The sequence below is a fragment of the Strongylocentrotus purpuratus genome, unplaced genomic scaffold, assembly GCF_000002235.5.
Source record: "Strongylocentrotus purpuratus isolate Spur 01 unplaced genomic scaffold, Spur_5.0 spur5_scaffold_11, whole genome shotgun sequence".
NCBI lineage: Eukaryota > Metazoa > Echinodermata > Echinoidea > Camarodonta > Strongylocentrotidae > Strongylocentrotus > Strongylocentrotus purpuratus.
Window position 1 is genome coordinate 21,077,373 of NW_022145596.1, and position 21,950 is coordinate 21,099,322.

The 21,950-nt window shown below is 39.6% G+C and overlaps 1 protein-coding gene across 1 annotated transcript; it reads left to right on the top strand.

Moving 5' to 3' along the window:
• The first annotated feature begins 897 nt into the window (after positions 1-897).
• LOC115918502 (carbohydrate sulfotransferase 14-like) lies at positions 898-21,950 on the top strand. Its single transcript, XM_030980885.1, has 2 exons — positions 898-2,169; positions 17,912-21,950. Exons 1-2 carry the CDS (start codon positions 1,543-1,545, stop codon positions 18,740-18,742), a joined length of 1,458 nt encoding a protein of 485 aa, XP_030836745.1. The 5' UTR covers positions 898-1,542; the 3' UTR covers positions 18,743-21,950.

Sequence of the window (21,950 nt, forward strand, 5' to 3'; positions counted from 1 at the left end):
GCAATTTTTCGTAACAATTTCATATGACAACTACTATTTTGGGGTAAAGCAGGTTACATCTTGCTAGACCACGCCACCATACCTATCAACCAGTGAACTTCAAGATAAACTTGAGTTCTGGTAATGCGATTGCATTGTGAAAGAAAAGGTGTGGAATGGATCAGAACAGTTGATCATATAACATGTAAGTAATGGTGTGTAATGCAAGGTTCTGGAGTCATCAAAATCACCATAAATTTGGCAGTCTTGGTAAAGTAACAATCATTTACACGGAAAGCTGTACATGGGACAACAAACATGTTGTCGGGGCTGGTACTACCCTGATTTCGTTATCTTTCTATGCTCATTACTCAGCCAGTATACATTTCTTCCAAAATTGTTTGGCACATGTCATTTATTTGTAATCTTGAATATTCAGTGTAAGTTTCGTTAGATTCTGTGAGAATTCATTTTCTTTTTTTACCAGAACTCAAGATTATCTTTAATCAACTTCTCTCAAGAAGGCCCCTTTCTAGATAAATAGGTCATCTGAGCTATGAAACTGAATACGGTATAAATGTGATTTTTCATGGTACCCTCAATTCTGAAAAATTAATTGGTAAAGGTATGTATAAGCGACGTTTCAAGGAGATCGATATAAAATGCATGATGCATTTTACGGTACCCTATGATTATCATCCTTTCCTGGTATTTCTTATTTCAAGATTATGAGCTGGTACCTTCTTTTTCCGAGTGGGGGATCAACATTTTGAGATCCTTCGTAAATCCCTACCTGTACTATTTCAAGAATCGTCAGATACACCGTATGCGACGCATGACGTTGAATATGTCATTGAAATGCGTGCGTTTGGTTCTATCATTGTTCTAACCTTTATGGCCGGTCCGGATTCCAATTTTTTGGATTAGACTCGAGATAGAGAGAGAGAGAGAGAGAGAGAAGGAGAAGAGCCGTGTTGTGACATTATCATGACTGGTTTCTTTTCTCTCACAATTTACATCACAAGTCAGCCCTAATCTCGTTCTCTGCAATAAACTCTCCGATTCTGTTGTTTGTTTGTCTATTCTCTCTCTCCCCCTCTCTTTTCACTGTTTTTCTCCTCACGCACTTCCGTGATCCTTGAGACTTTTTTCTTCAAAGAAAAGCTATACCGGGCGAACACCACCGACTCAGAGACGATCCAGGAACAATAGATGAGAAGAGATTATCGGGCAGAAGAACCAATGGGAGTAAGGCCTAGCCCCAAACACAAAAGAACTTATCAAACATACCACGCTCCACTACTCATCGATGGGTGTCGTAAGTTGGGCTTTCAAAAGGCATTCGTCTTCTTAATAGACGCATATATTATTCACTCTCTCTGGAACTTGGTTGTATGCGTTTGTGGTATATTTGGGGAACAAATCGGCGTGAAAAAGGCATATAGTCAATGTCCTGTCGGCGGAATATACGAATGTTCAAGATTTATTGGAGTACGATCATACGTGTCACAACGTGGTTCTAAGTATATTTAGTATAGAAGTGAAGCAGTGCCGACTTTCCTCATGAAACAAATACCAGGACCATCGTGCACTATGGTGAAGAGATATTACACTATCAGAGTCAGTCGGACGGTGGCCCATGTTTTCTGTCTCTGTTTCGCCATCACTTTTTGCACTCTTCTCGTAGCTTTGCCCTCGTTGGAAAAATCTCGCCAGTCATCGCCGTTCATCGAGGTCGATCGGCGGGCGGGGTCTTCCGAGCACGACACCGAGGTCCAGGATGAGCCCTTGGTCCTAGTGGAGTACGACCCGGCCGAGGCGGCCCTGCAACGGGAAGAGGACAAGATGAGAGAAAGGGCGGCGAAAGAAGCCAAGGCGAGACAGGATGCCGAGAGAAGGCTCGGTGAAAGGGAAAGAGTAAGAGAAACGGAGAGGGACAGGGAAAGAGATAGGCAGAGATACGTGGAGAGGGAAGAACCGAGGTTGCCTGCGAGGGCCCCTGTACGTGAAGCCCCCAAAGAGGTGGCTCGCCGACCAGATGAACGACGGGTAGAATCCGCGCCGGTCAGGATCAAGCTACCTAACGGCATGAAGGGATGCGCCAGACCCTCTCCCTATGGACGTGGTTATAATGTTGATCGCGACACCACTGGACAAATCAATGCTGCCTGCACAATGGACGAAAAAGAGGTAACACGGGGTCCACCCCTCCCTTATACTATTACACAAAATTTCACTTATCTCTCACTTGTACCTCACTCGATCACGACCCCCCTTTTCGGTCTTGTTCCTATCCCCCTTTTTCGGTCTAGAGCCTATCCATGGATTCCGTTGACTTTTTCCTTAACCTTTTCCTTAACCCACGATTGTGGGAGAATGATGTGTTCTCAGCAGTAAGGCTTTCAGTTTCAGCTCGTATATTCATCCTTCTCATAATTTAGTGTGTTGTCAAGTAATCTGGCTTAGTTGTTGGTTCTTTGTGGGTTATTCTACTCATACATGCATGGGGTTGTCATATATTTTGTTTCCGGGCCGTCTTTACACCACCATCTCATCAATGAGCTGTACTTATTTTCTTCACACGAGAGCATAATTTCTGCAGCCTTCCTCTCCTTTCTATCATACTTTCAAAAGCTAAAGTAAAGTTTTCCAAAACCAGGCTTGATCGTTGCTGGAAGGAACAGTGTTATATCTCTCAATACTCGAACTGATTTTTTCAATTTCTTTGCTCCTGGGACATTGTACATGGTACATTGTCCCGTCAAGATGCAACCTCTTGCCCCTCTGCCTCCCTTGCATATAATGAGAATTATTATTAAAGAGTATGAGTACAAGAAGATAGACCAAGAAAATAGACCTGGAAGCTCGACTGCTGTCTCAGCATTCTTCCAGTATTTGCGGTAAAGGTAAAGGTAATTCATGACTATGACGTCAGTTTCAATCTGCGTTATCTCAAAATGAATGGCTATTTTCCACGGAACATATAAATTCTAAAGCTGTTATGCGTCGTCATGGTTGAATTGCAATGTGTACTGACACGCCTAGTTCGTTTAATTGCGTTTTATACCAATACAATAGAAGTAACCATATTACATAGTGCACTCTCTATGAATGTCTATACTCTACTGGCAATTAATCAACATAATTCACCAAAAGTTAAATAGAAGGTCGAATTACTTTTTGTAAACGGGAGAATTGTTGATGATTTTTTTCTTTTCTTCTAATGTATTTTGGGAAAAGCTTTCGTAAAAGAAATTTCTCTTGAATAATATTGCCCTTCTATAGTGTCCTCATATTATATTCGAAATATGACGAGAAACAGATGAAAAATTCGGATCGAACTCTCGTGCCACACGTTTGTGTAGTCACATCATGGATTTTACTAGCTAGTAAAAAACCATAGTCCCATATACCCATTTATGTATGCAGTGCATCTGTATGTGAAGACTTGAGTTCCGTTCTTCTTCTTCCAGTTAAGTGCCGCTTCATGGTGATTCCAAAGCTCACATTATTCTCCAATCCTTGTTTACCGATAACCGACAATCAATTGCTTCCAGAGAGTTTCTCTCAATAACTCAACTAAAAGGTACTATGTCCCATTTGCAGGCCAACAAAAAATGAAATAAATTTCAACGGCATTTTAAAGATAGTAATAATTTAGAACTTCCTTAAAAAAGGGGGCATGAAAATGTCTTTAAGTGGGAAAATAAAGACTATTAGTTGTCAAATCGACTTAAGAGCTATAGAGCCAGTAAGTAATAGTCTGATTTTCAGACTATTGTACCGATTGGTCGTACGTTTTATGCTGCGCAAAGATTCAATTAGTTTGATTTTGGCAATTACAAGAAGTGGGTTATTGATGTAGACAAATACTCTTAAACCCTTTACAGCTCAGTCTCTCAATAGTGTCTGACAGTGAAGTCTAGCAAGTAAACGGGTTTCCTTGCATAATTTGAATATCAGGACACTGCTAACGTTTAAATTTCATTACTAGGACATACATGACATATTCATAATTCCTGCAAATTTCTACAGAATTTGATGTTGGCTGCAAAAGGGACATACTATCTTTAACGATATATTTCGATAACGGGTAAATATTTGTCATCGTTACCACTATGCATGCATATCAAGATGGAGGAAAGGGGTATGTTGTCTGGTGTTTGATCTTCTTCTTCTTCTTCTTTGGGGTTAAGTCTAGCTCCTTCACAGTTGAAGATTCTTGCAGACTGATGAGTGTGAGTGTTTACGAGAGCCAGGTGCATGGTGCAATGCTATTAACATGGTGCAAGTAAAAAAGGTTTTACTCAGTGGCTTTCTCTTTTTTGTGTGTCTTTATATTTCTGACGTATATTTGGCAAGAATTAGAATGAGGAAGTTGACCAAAAAAATTGAAATGCTGTTTTGGAAGGCACAAGAAATCTCATTATTATTTTAAGATTGACGGGATTCGTTGGTAAAAAAGTTAAAGGGAAAGCCAACCTTGTCAGAGAATCAGATTATTGAAAGTCTGAACGAAATCGGACAAACCAGGAATACTAAAGAATGGTTAAAAGTTGCAACCACTACTATACGTATGGGCGGTTTTAATTGGCTGAATCGTTGTAGTACGGGCTGAAATGAAAAATAAATATGATTTCATTTTCATTATTGAATCAAAATCAGGCGTTTGCTTTTTACAAACTATTGTGCGTGAAGTTAGAACGCTAATGGTCATTCTCTTCTCTCAGCAATTGACAATACTTCCGTAAACATGACAGCAAAAGTGTCCTTCACATTTATAGTTGTACTAGTAATCTTTGGTTTTGTTTTTCCAATTATGACGATGAGTGCCAATAATCACATAACAAAAATTGCCGGTGTCGGCTGCCTTAACTTTATTGATCAATTTCAGTAGTGCTTTATATTGATATCTGATTTCACAGTTAACGTTATTATATTGATTATGAGCAAATGAATACGATAAGCAACTAAATGAGTGATTAAACAGATTAATAAATTGTTCATAAAATCAGTAATGACAACGATATTCTGGAGGATGCATACCCCACTCCCAATCATGTATCCCACTATTTGGGAAATAGCGGGTTAATTTGAGCACGTCCGAGCTAGTTTGTGATGAGCCTATCAGTCTGGTGAAGACGCAATTTCGAGCTTCGGGATAATATCCGGGCGTGAAAATAGCGGGTTATTTGGCAAACTTGAGCTGATGAAGACAGGCCTAGGCTCTTAGGGATCTATCGTTGTTGGTTAGCTAATTAGGGAAATAGGTCTTTTCTTGATATCAACTTTAATTATGAAAAGTAACTGACTTTTTTATTTAGTTATATTTCTTGTAATGTTATCCCTGTATTTTTCAGGGATACAGAACAAGGTTATTATGTGAAATTGAATTTCACTTCCCTCTCTTATTTATATATCCAAAGATAACCAACATATATATATTTTCTCTCATTCATGTAGTTTTTCAGGGATATGGATAAATCAATTTTCAGATATAAATCTCGGAACTCTTGCTGTAATCTACCCCGTAATATAAATAGTGAACCATAAACCGACCCTCGCTTGTGCAAATTTGGAAAAGAATCTTGGGGATAAAAATCAGACTGCAATCTTTCCTGTGGACAATAGAGACCTCAAACCAGCGTCCCAAGCTGTCAAGGTTGATGGTTCCAAAGAAATTGTGCCTTTAAAGATAAACTCCAGTTCTGGTTAAAAAAAAGAAAATTAATTCTCACATAATCAAACGAAACTTACACTGAATGTTCAAGATTACAAATAAATGACATGTGCCAAACAGTTTTTGCATAAAATGTATACTGGCTTAGCAATGAGCATAGAAAGACAAGGAAATCAAGGCAGTACTAGCCCCGACACCATGTGTGTTGTCCCATATATAGCTTTCTGTGTACAGTGCTTGTTACTTTACCAAGACTCGGCCAAATTTATGATGATTTTGATGACTCCAGAGCCTTGCAGTGCACACCAATATTTACATGCTACACATGATCAACTGTTTCTGATCCATTCCACACCATTTATTTTTCACAATGCAATCGCATTACCAGAACTCACCTTTATCTTTAACATTAACAATGGTGTTGTGATCCACCAATTTCACACGGTAGTATACTGTACGGTATTATGAAAGAAGAAATAGAAGAACTTTTAACTGTACCTAAAGTGTAATCCCTACACCAGTTTATTAATAGCTCAAAGTAGTAAACCATGTACACTCGTTACCTCACATGTGATGTGATGTAAAATAAAAAGAAACCCGGTCAGAATGATTGGTTGGTTTGATGATTTGATTTTTTAGCAAGGTCTTGTATTCTTGTACGTAAGCATTCACGTGACTGGCGGATTTAATACCCCCGTCTCAATACACTGTATGACGATTTGTTGCGATCCCCATAATCGAAAAAGCGTTGTTGTAGATCTTTGCTTGATATTTTAAACTTTCTCCATCGTTTCTTGAACCTATCCCCTAGTCGCCACAACATTTTGAATATCATTCAAAACTTCCGCATCGAGATCGCGGAGGTGCTGAAGAGCGTATTAAAAAAGACATACATGTATATGTGTAGGTCTGACGTAGCAGCTGCGCTTATAGTATATTACAAGCGCATTACATTGAAAATGACTTCGATCGCCAGGTGTTTGCAGGCTCATTGCCAAGACAGTAATGCCACGTTACTTCCGTTTTATACAACGCGATCACTTCGTACTCAACACCCTTCACACCGCTGCCGGTGTTCTCGCTGCGCTCATCCAGCGTTGCTGATGCTTTTCTTCACTTCCCCATTATTCTGATATTGCTCAAAAAATTACTAATTTGTTTCTCTCATATTCCTGCTTTTACGAACACCAACTTAATATCAGGATGGACTTTCCCTTGAATAGGAGGGGGTGTATTTGGATTATATGTTATGGCATTGCTCACAATTATTATAACGAATTTCAGTTTCAGAGACCCATCTACATGTATGAAATGCAAGCATGGCAATGTATTGTACATGTATAATGTAGTGCAAACAGTATTGAATATATTCAGTTGGTAACGCTAATTTACTCCATATTTATTGATATGATGATGATATTAGAACTACTCGTTTACAACAAAAATAGGGAACAAGATAATTATCAACAACAACAAAATCACATTTAATTACTTTGTGTATAATGAGCAGCGAGACTTTATGCCCATCGACTATAAGTATCTCATCGATTATCCATTTCAGAACGGGGGGGGGGGGTGTTTCACAAAGAATAAGATCGACTGACGTTGGATTTGAACTATGACAGGCCATTCATGCCACAGGTTTCTCTCATCATTAGTCTGTCAAGGGACGTCACAAATCTACAGAATTTACATTTTTTGATAGTTCTTTGAGACAAATAAGTTACTTCTCGATGTGTACATTGTACGTCCCTTGACATACATGTACATGTACATGTACCAATGCCAGGAGTGGTGAGAGCAACCAGTGGTATGAAGTTGAACGGCCTGCCATAGTTCAATTCCAACTTAACTCGATCTTAGTCTTTGTGAAACACTCCCCGGCTCTCTCACAGATCATAATTGACAGACCCACGGTGAGAGCAACCAGTGGCATGAACGGCCTGCCACACATGTAGTTCAAGTCCAACTTAAGTCGGTCTTAGTTTTTGTGAAACACTCCACAGGAGTGAAGTAGGTGATGATAAGACACTCTATTGATATGTCGGTAAGGTGTCTTTGTCGGTGCTTGAACTTAACTTGTGTATACAAATAAGAAAAGCGAAGCAAAATAAACCCTACATGCACATGATTTCTGTCGCAGACAATACAGTACAGTGCAAGACCATGTTGGTAAGTTCTTGAAGTAAAACCTCATGGATCAATTTAGTAAATCCGACACAGTTTCGACCACATCTCTAGATTCCAGGACACCTTATTATAATCCGCAGGGGGTGGAAAAATGTTTAATCTCTATAAAACAAAATTAAGTTACTGTGGATCACCAAAACTTTGTCGGTTAGAAGTCGGTTAGGAGTTGGTCTTTGATATTATATTTTATCTCAGGGCACCTTAATGTAATCCATAGGGGGTGAATAGAAATATTCCCATCTTGTTTCTTTTTTAAATCAATTAAGTTACTCCAAACCACCAATACTGTGTCGGGTATCGGTCGGGTAGGAGTCGGTGTTGACTGGGGCACAGCTTGATTGAGAACGACGGTATAACAATGCGCTGACACGTTTTTAACTTTCACGTTTGGAAAAGAGGCTATAGTTCCAAATTGGTCGCGAAGGACACGATGCAAACAAACCACCCCTCGATCAAGTTGAAAGACATGAGGAAAGTTTTTACCATCTGTTCTGAAGTGGTTCCACATGGAAGGCGTGTACCATCGTGAAGTGGTCAAACATGGTGGCGGGTCCAGGATTCTCTGGTTCGGTGGGGGGGGGGTGGCGTCTGAAAATCTGTGATACGAGGATAAGATTATAAATCTTTTTGATCTTACATAGGATATGTATATTTAATAATGTTATATATATATATATGTTTTTATTTATTTAGTTAGTTATTATGATACGAGTAAGTGGCACTAAGCGCCCCTTTCTCGACCCCGGTGACCCCCTGGATCTACCACTGAAACTGTTCTAATTACATGTTATAAGGCCCTTGACTTTTTCACGACACTGCACGTCGAGGGCGGATAATTGTCATTTAAATAAACATGAATTATGTTAGCCACCGCTCGGCTCTATAGCGTATATATTAGAATATAAATAAATTATTGCCTGACCTTTTTTTGTTTTTTGTTAATGATTATTCAAATTTTATTTCATGAAACCACACAGGCGAGCCGTTTTTTCCAAGGGGGTGACAATTAACATCCACGAAAAATTGATTACCCCCAAAAAAACAAATGTAAGGATTTGTTTGACCCGTACAATCCCCTCTCTTCCACTCAAGAGGGCATGAGCACCTCCTACACCCCTCCGCCCCCACTTTATGATAATTCTGAATACACCCTTGTGACCTACTATACTCGTCCCTCGATTTTGTTTTGATTTGTTTCAGAAGTCATACATTACAGATAACACATGTATGTTTGCTCCCTCCCCCAATGTACATGTCCACATATATCGCCATGACCCCCCCCCCCCCCCCCCCCCCCCCTTCTCTCGCCCTCATATTGAAATATGTATTGTTCTGTTTGTTTTGTCACCTAGTCCCCTAGCCGAGTACTTTTCGGTACGTCGTTCAACGATAATCATTCAAAGGTAAAGACCAGTATTGGAAACGCCCAAATTTCAAAAAATGAAATGGAAGCTCTCATTACCAATCATGTGAAAGAATATGTTTTGACTAATACATGATGATAAAAAAATTCCGGGAAACCGCCTACTAATTCATATATTTGGTAAATTTGTTTCTCTCATGGACTGTGAGAGATATAGGGTAGTCTTATATACATCTTTCTGTGTATAGTGCTTGTAACTTTACGAAGAATGGGCCAAATTTCTTATCATTTTGATGATTCCAGAACCTTGCAGATGCTAGATGCTAGATGATCAACCTTTTCTGATCGATTCCACAACGTTTCTTTCACAATGCAATCGCATGACCATAACTGGTCTTTACCTTTAAGAACGCCTTTTTGCTCATGTACTCCACCCCTCTCTCCCTTCCCTCTTTGGGGATACATTGCTTTTTTAATATATTGTTCGTGTTGACATTTATAATGTACAAAGGTCAGTCGAACATAACTACCCTGAAGGCCTATACATGTAGACCTATGTATTACTCGTTAAATGTATGTTAAATTTAACGAATGTCTGTTACCCCTCCTCCTCTACCATCACGCCACTCCCTCTTCAAAGTCTTAACCCCCTTTAAGTAAATTGTTATGTTGGTTTAGACGTGCTTAGCACAGGTTGTATGATTAGGTCTTATACCAATGGTGTGCTCATCTGTCTTGAGAGGGGTGTGTCTGTTTACCCATTCCCCTTCTCCCTTTCATTCATGAACCCCTTTCTCCAGAACGCTTGACCTTTGTAAAGTCTGACCTGTTTTGTGTTCCGTGGACAATGGAATGCCGAAGGCCAGTCTTAACGCTTTCAACGGTGTGTAATAGTACTTACACTTTACAGTAGGCCTGAGTCCCTTCAGAAACAAACAGTACTTACAGTTATGCTTTTCCCGTGTCTTGGAATGTTCATTTTAGTGTTCTTTTGATCTTTCGCGCTAAACTATCCCCTCGTCAGGCCAAACGTCATAGCAAATACAAAACGTTGTAGGGAATACAGTTTTAAAAAATGTATTACATAACTCTTGGGCAAGTTAATCAAACCAATCAAGAACAATTGTCGCATTTGCATATTTTCCATACTCAGTAATTGCAGTACATGGTCCCGGAATTGCTAAAACTTTGAGACAAGTATTGGAGGTATTTTTGGCTTTCGTAAAATATTTACAAAATACATGTATATCGGGGTTTAATCTCTACGTAATAGAGTTGACAGTGACACTTTTCTCTTCTCGATTTTCCCCTATGTTTTTCTTGGTTTTCATACTACATGTATATACTTCCCTCTCTTCTTTCGTTGCTTAGGGAAAATAAAAGATAAAACCTTTTTTAAACTCATGTTAACTTTTACATATATTTCCGCGGCTTCTTTCTTTTACGTTACATTTAATGCATATCATCTTCATGTGCTGAACTATGAGAATGAAGAATTGCATTTTAAGGAAAAAGTCGGATTTTTTACAAACAAAATAACCTTGAATACTTGTGTTTTGAATGTAAAGACAATGCTTTGCATCTATCGTACGAGCGAATTTAAAATAAAAAGCATTCCTCAACATCAACAATGTAGATATTTCATATTTGTTTGGACACAGATGTCAGGATTTAAGACTGTGTTTTGATACCCAGGCGGACTGGTGACCCGATAAATATCTTTTTAGAGCCTCGTTATCCTTGACAATGACTCTCTGGTAGCTGGTGTTATTCTTGTCCTGGCTCCTTGGGATACGCGATGCTTGAAAAGGGCACATCTGTAGCGGTTTTAGAAGGAGGGGGTGTTGCTTGGGATTCAACCACCCCTCCCTATTTCTTCAACCCTCCCCCCTAAAAAAGAATCTTCAAGCCCTTCACTAAATTATAAGTGAATTTATTAAGCGAGACACAAGTACACAATTAACTCCAATTCCCCCGTGCCCCAACCCCCGCTCCTACACGCACACACACACATACACAAAGATAACAAAAAGCATTCACAAAGAACCATGCCTGGTGCACATCGTTCAAAATGGAAATATATAAATATATAAAAGACCAACTTATTTTGACAGAGCTACATACCATCATCATGATTCTTTTCTCACTCATTTGATAATTTCCACGTTAAAATCATATCATATAAACATAATATTCTATGCCACAGACTTACACCGGACAGCATGCGACCGACATTTAGTCCGTGTTAAATTATTGATTCAATGCCAGCCCAAATAATTTGCATAATTGCCAGTCAGGCATTACGATTAACTCACGATATTGAAAACTCATCGCTCCATTGCAGTAACCTAGCAAAATAAATTAAAACCATGCTTGTGTTCAATACATACACCTGTATTACACGCCAGAATTTCACATAGCCTCAATAAGGTGATTAGCAGGTACTGGCATAATAGCTTTTTAATGTTACTAGAATATCAAAATGAAAGCATTCGCCGAATAATGACAAAAAATGTGCTCCTTTTTTTTAAATTCTCATTGATACGTTCTATGAAAGCAATTAATGAAACAAATGCAAATCAAATAAAATATCATTAAAAACATCAATGAAATTTCATTTAATAAAAAGTATATATGTGTTGTCCACAGGCGAGTACGAAGGGGGGGGGGTTGGGGTTAAACCCCCCTTCTTTTTTTTTGTCCTCTTACCCCCCCCCCCCCCCCCCCCCAACTGAAGCGACTTTTCGGCCGGCGCGATTTTCAAATTTTCGAGAGAAAATTTTGGGCCCGATTTTAAAACCCCTCCCTTGAAAAAATCCTGCGTACGCCACTGGTTCATACTGACGGCAAAGGTACCATCAATTGTAAGTTGTATGCAACATCATTGCCCAGAAACGACAACAGGACGCTACGAACTGAAGGAGTCTCGATAAGTTAGTTTAAAGGAGGTCAGTATTTGAAATTAGCCGACAAGGCCCTAAAATCCCAGTTTCGTCGACAGAAACATTTGAAAGGGGGACGCGATGTTTTTAACCCCATCTCAAAAGTATCAATGAAAATGGAGGCCTAATTCTTTAAGTAGTAGAATGGAGGGCATCGTCAACCCAGACATACTCAAAGTCAGAGGTGGTTTAAAGGGATCCGGTAACTTTGTCTCAGATTCTGAAACAAAATTCTGGATTTAGCTCATGATGCAATGATAATTACAAACCTTTAGGTCAGTCAGGAACCCCATGACTTTTACAAGCCGATCGCCTGTCTGATTATCAAGATATTTATGATTGAAATTACAAATTTTGAAAACCGTTCGCCTGACGGTTTTCAAAACCATACAGTCTATTGGGGGAAACGAGTATGCTAAAACCGATCACTCAAAGATTTTTACTTTTTTGAGGCACTTCTTGATCATTTTGAAGCGCAATTTTTTTCAAGGCTTCAATATTACACCATATCACAGACACTGATAACACATAGGGCCGTGTATCTCAGATTTAACATTGTTAAACGATCCCTTTAAATCTACACAATCCAGACTCGGTACAACACAATTTGTTTCGAGATGGGAAACGTCAGACAGCATACGAATGATGTATGATGTCTGCGAAGAAAATAATACATCGTGCTATCCTTGAACTAGACTATGTATTTTTATTTTTCTCAAATGCCACGTGTTAATGGTGGTGTTTGTGGAACAGTTTTCGGAGAATAGTTCTCGGGTCAATTCAATCGTCAGGCGGTGTGGCGGATGCATTTTGGCGCTGCTTCGCAGCTGGAAAAGCCGAGATGGGATAAACCTGTATGTTTGCATTCATGATTGATAACAACACATGATTCGGGTCATTAAACGGTTCGATTGCGTGAACATCTGCTCCTAAAAATCTGCTTTCAATATGGTTCCATTGACCGAAATTCATTCAAAAGCGAATTCAAGATTGTCCGAAAGGGGCGGATGAGGGCGTTTTTTTCTTCGCTCAAAGGGGCGACAAGAAGTTTTCCCCATGAACCGGATTGGGAAACCTCCCACCCCCGAAAAGGATGGCTCTTGAACAGCACTCTTATTCGAAATGTGACAACTTGCAAGAAATAGCTATTTTGGACCAAACTTTCATGTCACGTGTTTGCGCAGTCCCATAATACACATTGCTGTATAATGCAGTGCATTTCAATTTCAGCAAGGCTCAGTCTATTTCTTATCATCTTAAGACTCCAAATCAATTCAATTAAACCAAGAAAATGAAAGAAACAAATATTAAAGTGAAATTTTGAGCAAAATTTTCTGAGGGGAAATATAGACGTTGACGTGTACACGAAAAGTGGGAGGGAAGCTCGAACGATACGTCACAGAGTGGCCAATTCGTGTTTGATTGATTGCTCCTGCAAAAATTCTTAACTTTTTGTTTACATTTAATCAGTTTTTGCTCAAACTATCACTGACACGTTTATCTCATAGTTCTGCTTCTATTACAACCAACTTGATATCAGGCTGTAACTGTTCCTACATCGTGTAATGGCTTTGCTAGGACTATGAGCGTGGAGGGCGATACTGGGTTTGAGATGTTGTCTGTCATCTTGTATTACCGCTGTGCTTTTGTCCTTTACATTTCACGAATATAACACGTCGTTATAGGCCGTCTCCAATCCCCCCCCCCCCCCTCCCTCACAACTCCCCAACTCCCGGATGTTTACTAGTTTGCACTTTGCAGGCACAACCCCTTGCCAATCGTTGTGCGAAACAATTTCTGCACTATAGGGACTACACTAGGCTCTGTCTTACCCTTGTTTGACACAGCCAGACACTGCAAATACAGGCTCCACTAAAGGATTTAGCAATTGTGGTCAAAGTGCCAAATTAGAGCCTGTGCTTGCTAACTAAGCGTTAACCCTTTTTTCCATTGAATATCAGTCCACCCCCTCCCAAACAGTGCATGCCATGAACTTTTTTGTTTTGTTTGGGAGGGGGTGGACTGATATTGCACGCATTAATAGAAAAGTTATTGTCAATCTGTGATTGGGTCCACTTTCCTTGGTATATAATAATCATTTTGCGTCTTCCATTCGGCTTACAATACAAGAGCCAGAAGCGTATCCACTATTCAATTCGAAAGATTATCTTTGTAGGCTTTCCTTACAATCATTGTTCTGTTTTGTTGTTGTTTTTGTTGTTACATTTGTTTGTTCGTATTTTGTTTAACAACGCGTACGTAAAATGCGAGCGTCGTGGCGTCCGCTTTGGCCTCAATGGCGCCTTGCCCTTAAATCACCATGGCTTAGCATTGCCATATTTCAGGACGACCAAGTCCACTGGGACAAGCATGTCCATGGGACATCTAAAGTAAAGAACCCTTTCAGAGAATGTCCCCGAACTCACAGATGACAAGCCGATCTATTTGGCTTGCCTAAAGAGGGATGATTCATTGAGGAATACAAACCGGGCAGCTGAGGACAATGATCAGAGACATGGTATAGGAATGATGGATGTGCAAGACTCCAAGAGATATCGGAGTACTATTGGAATATCCATCACTACTACATAGATTAAATATCGGAGGTACAGCTGGCCTTAGCTGAGATGAAACATACGCGAGTTATCGAGCTTTGACCCCTCCGACCAGATATCACTTTACTAATGTCTGCTCTCGTCAACATTCCAGCCAGCAGCTGAAAGGGTCTCTGGAGGTATCCAGAGATGTCTTGCGAAGAAGGAGGGGGCATTTGGGACGCAGAAAAGATGGGAACTTGATCTTGACAAGTTGACACGTACATGTATATGTTGGACGGAGAATCGGGATGGTTCCTTGATGATTATGTAGAGCCGACGAAGAAAGAGAGAGAGAGAGAGAGAGAGAGTAGGGCCCTGGGTTCAAGTTCACTTTTCTTTATTAAAATAATTTAACCCGGTGCTGATGATCATTTATTTACGATGTTAATGCCATGTGACGCTACATAAAATAACGTACCACAGTATCGTTCATTGTCATAACAAATATTCAAATAGTATGGTAGAGTCGATGGAATCACATATTCTCTTTTGTCAAGACATTTAATACAATATCAAAACGCTAAACAAAACATGGTTGTATTTGTAGAGCCCTCAAGGAGAGAACAATATGGACGCCGTTGAGACTACAGTGTGTAAACAAAGCATCTATCCATAACCATTATGCAAATAATATCAATGTTGAAAATGTCTCATTTTCAGCGTCATGCACTTCAAGAGATCAGCCACTAACATACCTGCGGAACAATAGCACTGACAAGTATTTGCTTCGTCATTCGTGTTTACTGTCTGGAATAATACAGATTACGTTTTTAATAAATGGCGTCGCCCCAGGGGAGGCAAAAGGAGAGAAAGAGAGAGAGAGAGAGAGAGAGAGAGAGTATCACAGGGGTTCACATTACATTTTCTTTGACAGTATTAAATCTGGCACTGTTTGATAATAAGAATAAGTCCTGGCTGGTCTACTCGTTTAGATGACAGGTCTGTTTTTAATCTTATCGTGTTGGTAGTAAACACTTTGATTATAATGCTGTCTCCGTCTGCAATACCACTCCAGTTCTTGATGCGCGGTGTATTAAGTGAAGGCCTGCACGTCCACGTACAATGTACAGGCAGTGTATACAACTATTGTTGCCAATACAGTTTCTCGTCAAGCAAAAGGAAACAACGTACAGTTAAGATTTGCCTAAAAATTAGAGAAATCATGAATGCATTTCTTGTCATTTTGTAAATAAAAAAAGGAAACAAGAGGTCTAATGAATTACACAATTAATTTTTTAATCCAGATTTTCTCTTTTATTATGAAATGAAAGGGAAACTGATAAAGGCCTGAATAGCATCACGGAGATGAACATGTACAATGTAAACATGTTTTCTCTCCTGGTGCATTCTTTCTCGTCGTTGCGCCAGTGATGTTAATACAGGGTAGGGCTGGGGCACATACCCCCCCCCCCCTCCCACCACCACCACCACCACCACCACCTCCTCCCATCCCCCTCTCAAGAAAATTGATTGTGTAATCTTTGAAATGTTCAACTACAACTAATGTAACGACTACATTTGTTTTTAATTGTTTACCCCCTCCCCAACCATCTGGTCCTGACAATAGATCAACGCCCCTATGTGGCGTAGCCGCTGCATTTTTCTCCGCATATCTCTCCATGACCTCAACGGGACTCTCTCCATTAGTCAGACAAGTTTGTTTAGTTTATCTACCACTCAACTTTGACAGCATGTACCGTATTGTGTAATCTCTTTTCCTCTCTCCATGTCACCCCACTTCTAGTTCTATTTCTTTTGTAATTCGGACTTTACAACCGCTTTAAATCACATTTGACAAAGCCATATCGACAATTGAATATTCCGATACATTTCTCTCGAATTGTGATTGCTTTGGCCACAGAAATAAAGAATGTCAAGAAATGCGTCAAATCAAGGAATAACTCCTTGGTCAAATCATATGCGGGGTTGCAAGCCCTATTTGCGCTGCATACATGGCTTCAGAGTTTCACCATTGAAACCGAGACGGTTTGCAGATGAACTGGTTGTAATGTCCCAATGCCCATGCTCCCGACACGGTCCGAAGATAGAGGCCAATTCCTCCCCGGACAACTATCCCAAGGGCAGTTATCTTCCGAACACCAATCCCAACTAACCTCTGGACAACCACCCCTCAAGACGATCACCCCTAGAGCAATTATGCAGGAGAAACTACGCAAATTGGGATGTGGTCAATCTAAGATGGTGTGGGGGTAATGACCTTAAGGGTAGTTGTCCGGGCTAGTGTCTTAGACATCAGGAGATAGTCCAGGGCCCCGTCTTATTATAAAGAGTCCTCCAACCAATCGCAAGTTTGCAGTCTCCGATCTATAATGTACATATTCGCAATTGATATCAATCGCAACTCTTTATAAGACAGGACCAATGGGTGTGCACCTGATTTTTCATAGTACCCATACTCCCGTAGTCTGAGGAGTGGGGTGTACATGTCCTAGAATCTGAAGAAAACATACAGGATGCCCGATGATTCAAAAGTCTAATATCTTGGAACTCTATACATACAGGGACATAGTTGCCATGATCCCTTGATCACGGTCACGTATTCTCCACTTCCGAATCGAAAGCGTCTTTCAAAAGGCACTTCAGAATGCATCTTGTCTGTGTGGAATATAAGCTTAAATCACTTTTTACTCCGGTAGCGAAAGCTGTGAAGTAATACTGAACAGAGAAGGGTTATCAACTTGACCTTAGAGTAAACTTTAGAAGCCCTGGAGTGCAATTTCAGTCCAGCTGACGTGGTTAACACGAACAACCACACAAAGGAAGAGTTATGTCTTCAGAATTTCTGTTTTTCTTTTCTTCGAAGTCGAGGATTGTTTGTTCTCAGCGATAAATCAGGGGTTTTATTTTCTTTCCTTCTTTCTCTTTATGCCCAGTGTTATTGCACCCGAAATACAGAATTATAATATTTATTTAGATCATGGTTTTACTACGGTAAACCACTTTCTTTCTGTTCTTCATAAATCACCTCATCTTGGAAATGTGTCTTTCTTACTTCTTGTTTTTCTTCTTGAAAATATTAATGGCACACTATGAGTTCAAGTTATGAAGGAAAACAAATGTCTGTTTTCGAGGATTAAAGTTTTGGCCGTGTCATCGTCTGTGAAATTAACTATTCCATATCTGTTTTGTCTTTCTGCAGGTCACACGCAATGTCCGTAACACAACCATCAAATCCTTGTGCGCGGTGGAGGAACTGAACCACTTCTCTCTGTTGAACAGCGAGCAAAGAAGGACTCTCGACGCTCAAGTACTCGTAGACGACGCGCACAAATTTATGTACTGCTTCGTGCCTAAAGTAGCGTGCTCCAACTGGAAGCGTGTCATCAAATACATGAACAACAAGGTGCCCGACTTGGAGACGCCGATGAAGATGGACCACCGTAAAGACTTGGTCTTCCTCCACGATTTCAGCGATGAAGAAATCCAGCTCAGGCTCAAGACCTACTACAAGTTCATGTTCGTCCGGGACCCGACCGAGAGGTTACTGTCGGCGTACAGGAATAAGTTCGGGGAAAATATCGGTTCGTACAACGCCAAGTACGGTCCGAAGATCATCGAGAAGTACCGCAAACCTGGTAAGTTGATTGAAGGTTCGGATCAGTCAATGATTACCTTCGAGGAGTTCTTGCGTTTCCTGGTGGACAGCGACACCCGAAGGATGGATCCCCACTGGAGACCCATGCATGAGCTGTGTCAACCCTGCGCCATGAAATACGACTTCGTCGGATCCTTTGAGCAGTTGTCGGAGGATGCTACGTTGATCATCAATAAAGTCCGTGGGAGCAGTGACGCCTATTTTCCGGCGAGACAGAGCTGGTATAAACCTACGACCGATGAGAAGAAAAATCAACAGCTGAACAATGTCCATCCTACGTACATGAAACAGGTCGTGGATAAGTACGCGAAGGACTACATCCTATTTGGATACCCGCCTCCAATTTCTGACATCACAAGACCAAAAGGTTTATGATCTTAACCTAAGAGACATTCATTGATGTTTATGTTTTTGCATTGTTTCAAATGAAAATATCGATGAGAAATCTAGTTAAAGATATTCTAAATCATTATATGTGGTCAGCTAAATATGAAACCAAAGATATCATTGTTATTATTACACACACAGTGTCCTTTAAATCCCCGTAACCTCAAGTTTGCAGAATTTGACGAAGTGTCTTTGTGATTTGACGTCTTTCGTGAGCACTTCTCTTAACCCGTTGACTACTGAATTATCTATTTCCCAGAGACTAACACAGGGACCACCAGGTTCCAGTAAGCAATGGGTTAACGCCGCTCACCATTGATTCTAGTACACGTGCAGACGTTCCCCGGGTCCCCCAAAGTATGTTTGGTATGCATGCGCCTCTTTTCCCAAGACATTTGACCCTAGATACAGAAATACATCTTGATTACCATACTTTACCAGCTGAGCGATGGCTAGAGCCGAGGGATAGTAGCCGAATGGCACCCCTTCAGTTTTCTCAAGTTAGGTTACTTTATTAATTCGTGTTCGTCCCTACATTTTTCAAATTATAACGCCCCCTTATACCCCCGGTGAATTTCGGAATATTTGGTCCTTCTCTACAGGCTTACTAGGCCTTGTTCGGGAAGGGGAGGACGGAGGTTGCATAAGTATTTGCAAATTTGATCTGACAACCCCCATCTAAAATGATGTAACGTCGCTACCGGCTACGAACCCAATGAGCTCTTTAGAATCAAGTGTAGTTTGACGGAGTATCCCTGTCTATCATTTTCGCTAATGACCATTCGATCTAGGAGATGTCAAAGTGTTTTCAATTCGTGTTTGTGTGTGATTGATGGGATACACGGGAATGAACACTGTCCAGTTGGTTCAAATTGTTGACAAACTGTTGTAGTGATCCGAAATTAACCATCTAGGTTAATGACTTAATGCCCTGCCCTAGAAAAAACATAATGACAGGGTTTTGTTTTTACTGATAATGGATCTAGTTAATTTATATTTGCCACATTAGTAGTTCGTATCGTGCACTTTAAAACACGAACGGAATCAGGGGGACTGAAAAAGTTGGCCTTGATGCCGATATTGCAAATGGACAATGTTCACGCAGGCGCAGGACGGATTATGGAGAAAAGAAATAGGGGGCATTCTCACAAGCAAACACTCCGCGGAGTTTGGAAGAGTTGGTGTAAGTGATGGGAACGGCCCTCATGATGTGTAATGCAGGCTGAAATGGGATTGTACACAATATACTTGTATAGGCACACGAGTTCGTGATCATTCCGGAATCACTATGAAATGGCTATTACTGGTCAATGAAAAATAACATTGACGAACGAAATTGATTTATATGTCCATGTGTGTGTTTAAATTTTTATCATCATAGTTTGAATAGTGAATAATTATACTGTATTTAGTTTTTATTCACTTAGAAATTGGCGCTATGATTATGAAAAATTCTTGAAAATATGTATCTTACGCAGTATTGATTTTAACTGGCACTGTGGAATACTGTTACTGAGTAGTTTATATACAGTGTACCTCAGTGTAACGTTTTTGTAGATGGATAATTTAATTTTAAAAAAGAAAAATGGGAGAAACAGGACAGTAAAACTTTGTTGAAAATCAATTGAAACTAGAGTTTTTACTCTTGAAGGTTGTATTTGTAATCACAACTCTTAGACGTAACTTTCGAGGACCATTTGCTTAAAACCATTTGTTGTTCGAGTGCATTTAAGTAATGCTGAATGACGTTTGTCACCACCGCCGCCTTATTTGAACTATATCTTTCTTGTTTTATTTCATTTATTTTTTGTTTATTTTGGGGGCAACTAACTGCCTTGACACGCTTATACGTTACTGTTGGGAGATGGGGGTCATGGAATTTCGTTGGTCACTTTGGTTTACTTTGATTAATCTTTTTAGTAAACATAGCATGATATTAGTATTGATCTTAGGCCAGTTATAAATACATTATGAGCAAATATGTTGTGAGCTAATATATTGTTATTTTAAGCATTAGCAGTACTCGATGAAATGTTCAATCGATCTAGTTTTATTAAATGTCATTTCCCGTTGTACATTTCATTGAATTTACATGAATTTGATTGGGAAGGAATATTTGCATTTCTGTTTTGCGTAACTCGTGTAACCACTTGCTTAGTGATGAGGATGTGTTTTTTCATATATTTTTTAGTGAAATTATGTATTCGATGTGGTATGTACTGACAGTATCTATATGTAAGTCTATGTTGTGTTTGATATCACGTCTATAATTCTAACGATGCCTGTCTATTACCAATTTTAAGAATAATATTATATAGTTTTCTCCTATAATTATTTAAAAGTTATCAGTTTTGGCTTATCAACCTGTGCTTCAAAATAACTAGGAAGGAGAGAGGAAAGCAATTGTGATAGTTTAGTATAGGAACAGTCGTACATCACTGAGCAATACTGTATGGTTATGATAATGCTAGACTACTATACCAAGTTTAAAATTTTGAATATAAAAAGAGTGTTCTAATATTTTTTTCCATACCTGATATTACTTGCATTCTGATATTGACATGAAATGCTTGCTTTTTCAAGAGCAATTATCTTGTCTTTTATGTTGATTTAGCTGTGTTTATGCAGGGGTATTTAAACTGAATACACATGCACTATTCGTAATTTCAGTATCGAATTTGGACATTATTTTGCTAATGTAAACTGCAATCGTGCTCTCTGTCTGATTAAACTCGCAAACAGATTCCAGTCCCAAATATTCCAAGTTGAAATTCTACCGTCTACTTTCAGAGACTGTCGTACATGTTACCGGAATAAAACTTTCCAGATTATAACATAATGAACTTCGACAAAGGTAGAATTTCCTCTTTTCTCAGGTAGGCTTGGGCTACCTATATCCTGGACTATTATATGTGCTACACAACTACACAATGTTTATTTTCAAGTATATTCGACATAAATTAGCACTAGTATTCGTGAGGTACATGTAAAACCTAATTTGACCAGTGGATGCTTGAGTATCACGACATGGCTATGTTTACATGAACGAATGGGGTAACAACCTTACTATGACAATGGTTCATGATGATTTTTATGTTTGAAAGTTGCATGTCTCTATGAACTTATAGGTCAGTGACCTATTGAAATTAACCACTGACAATGGGTTCATATCGATTCATACGTATGTCGAACAAAC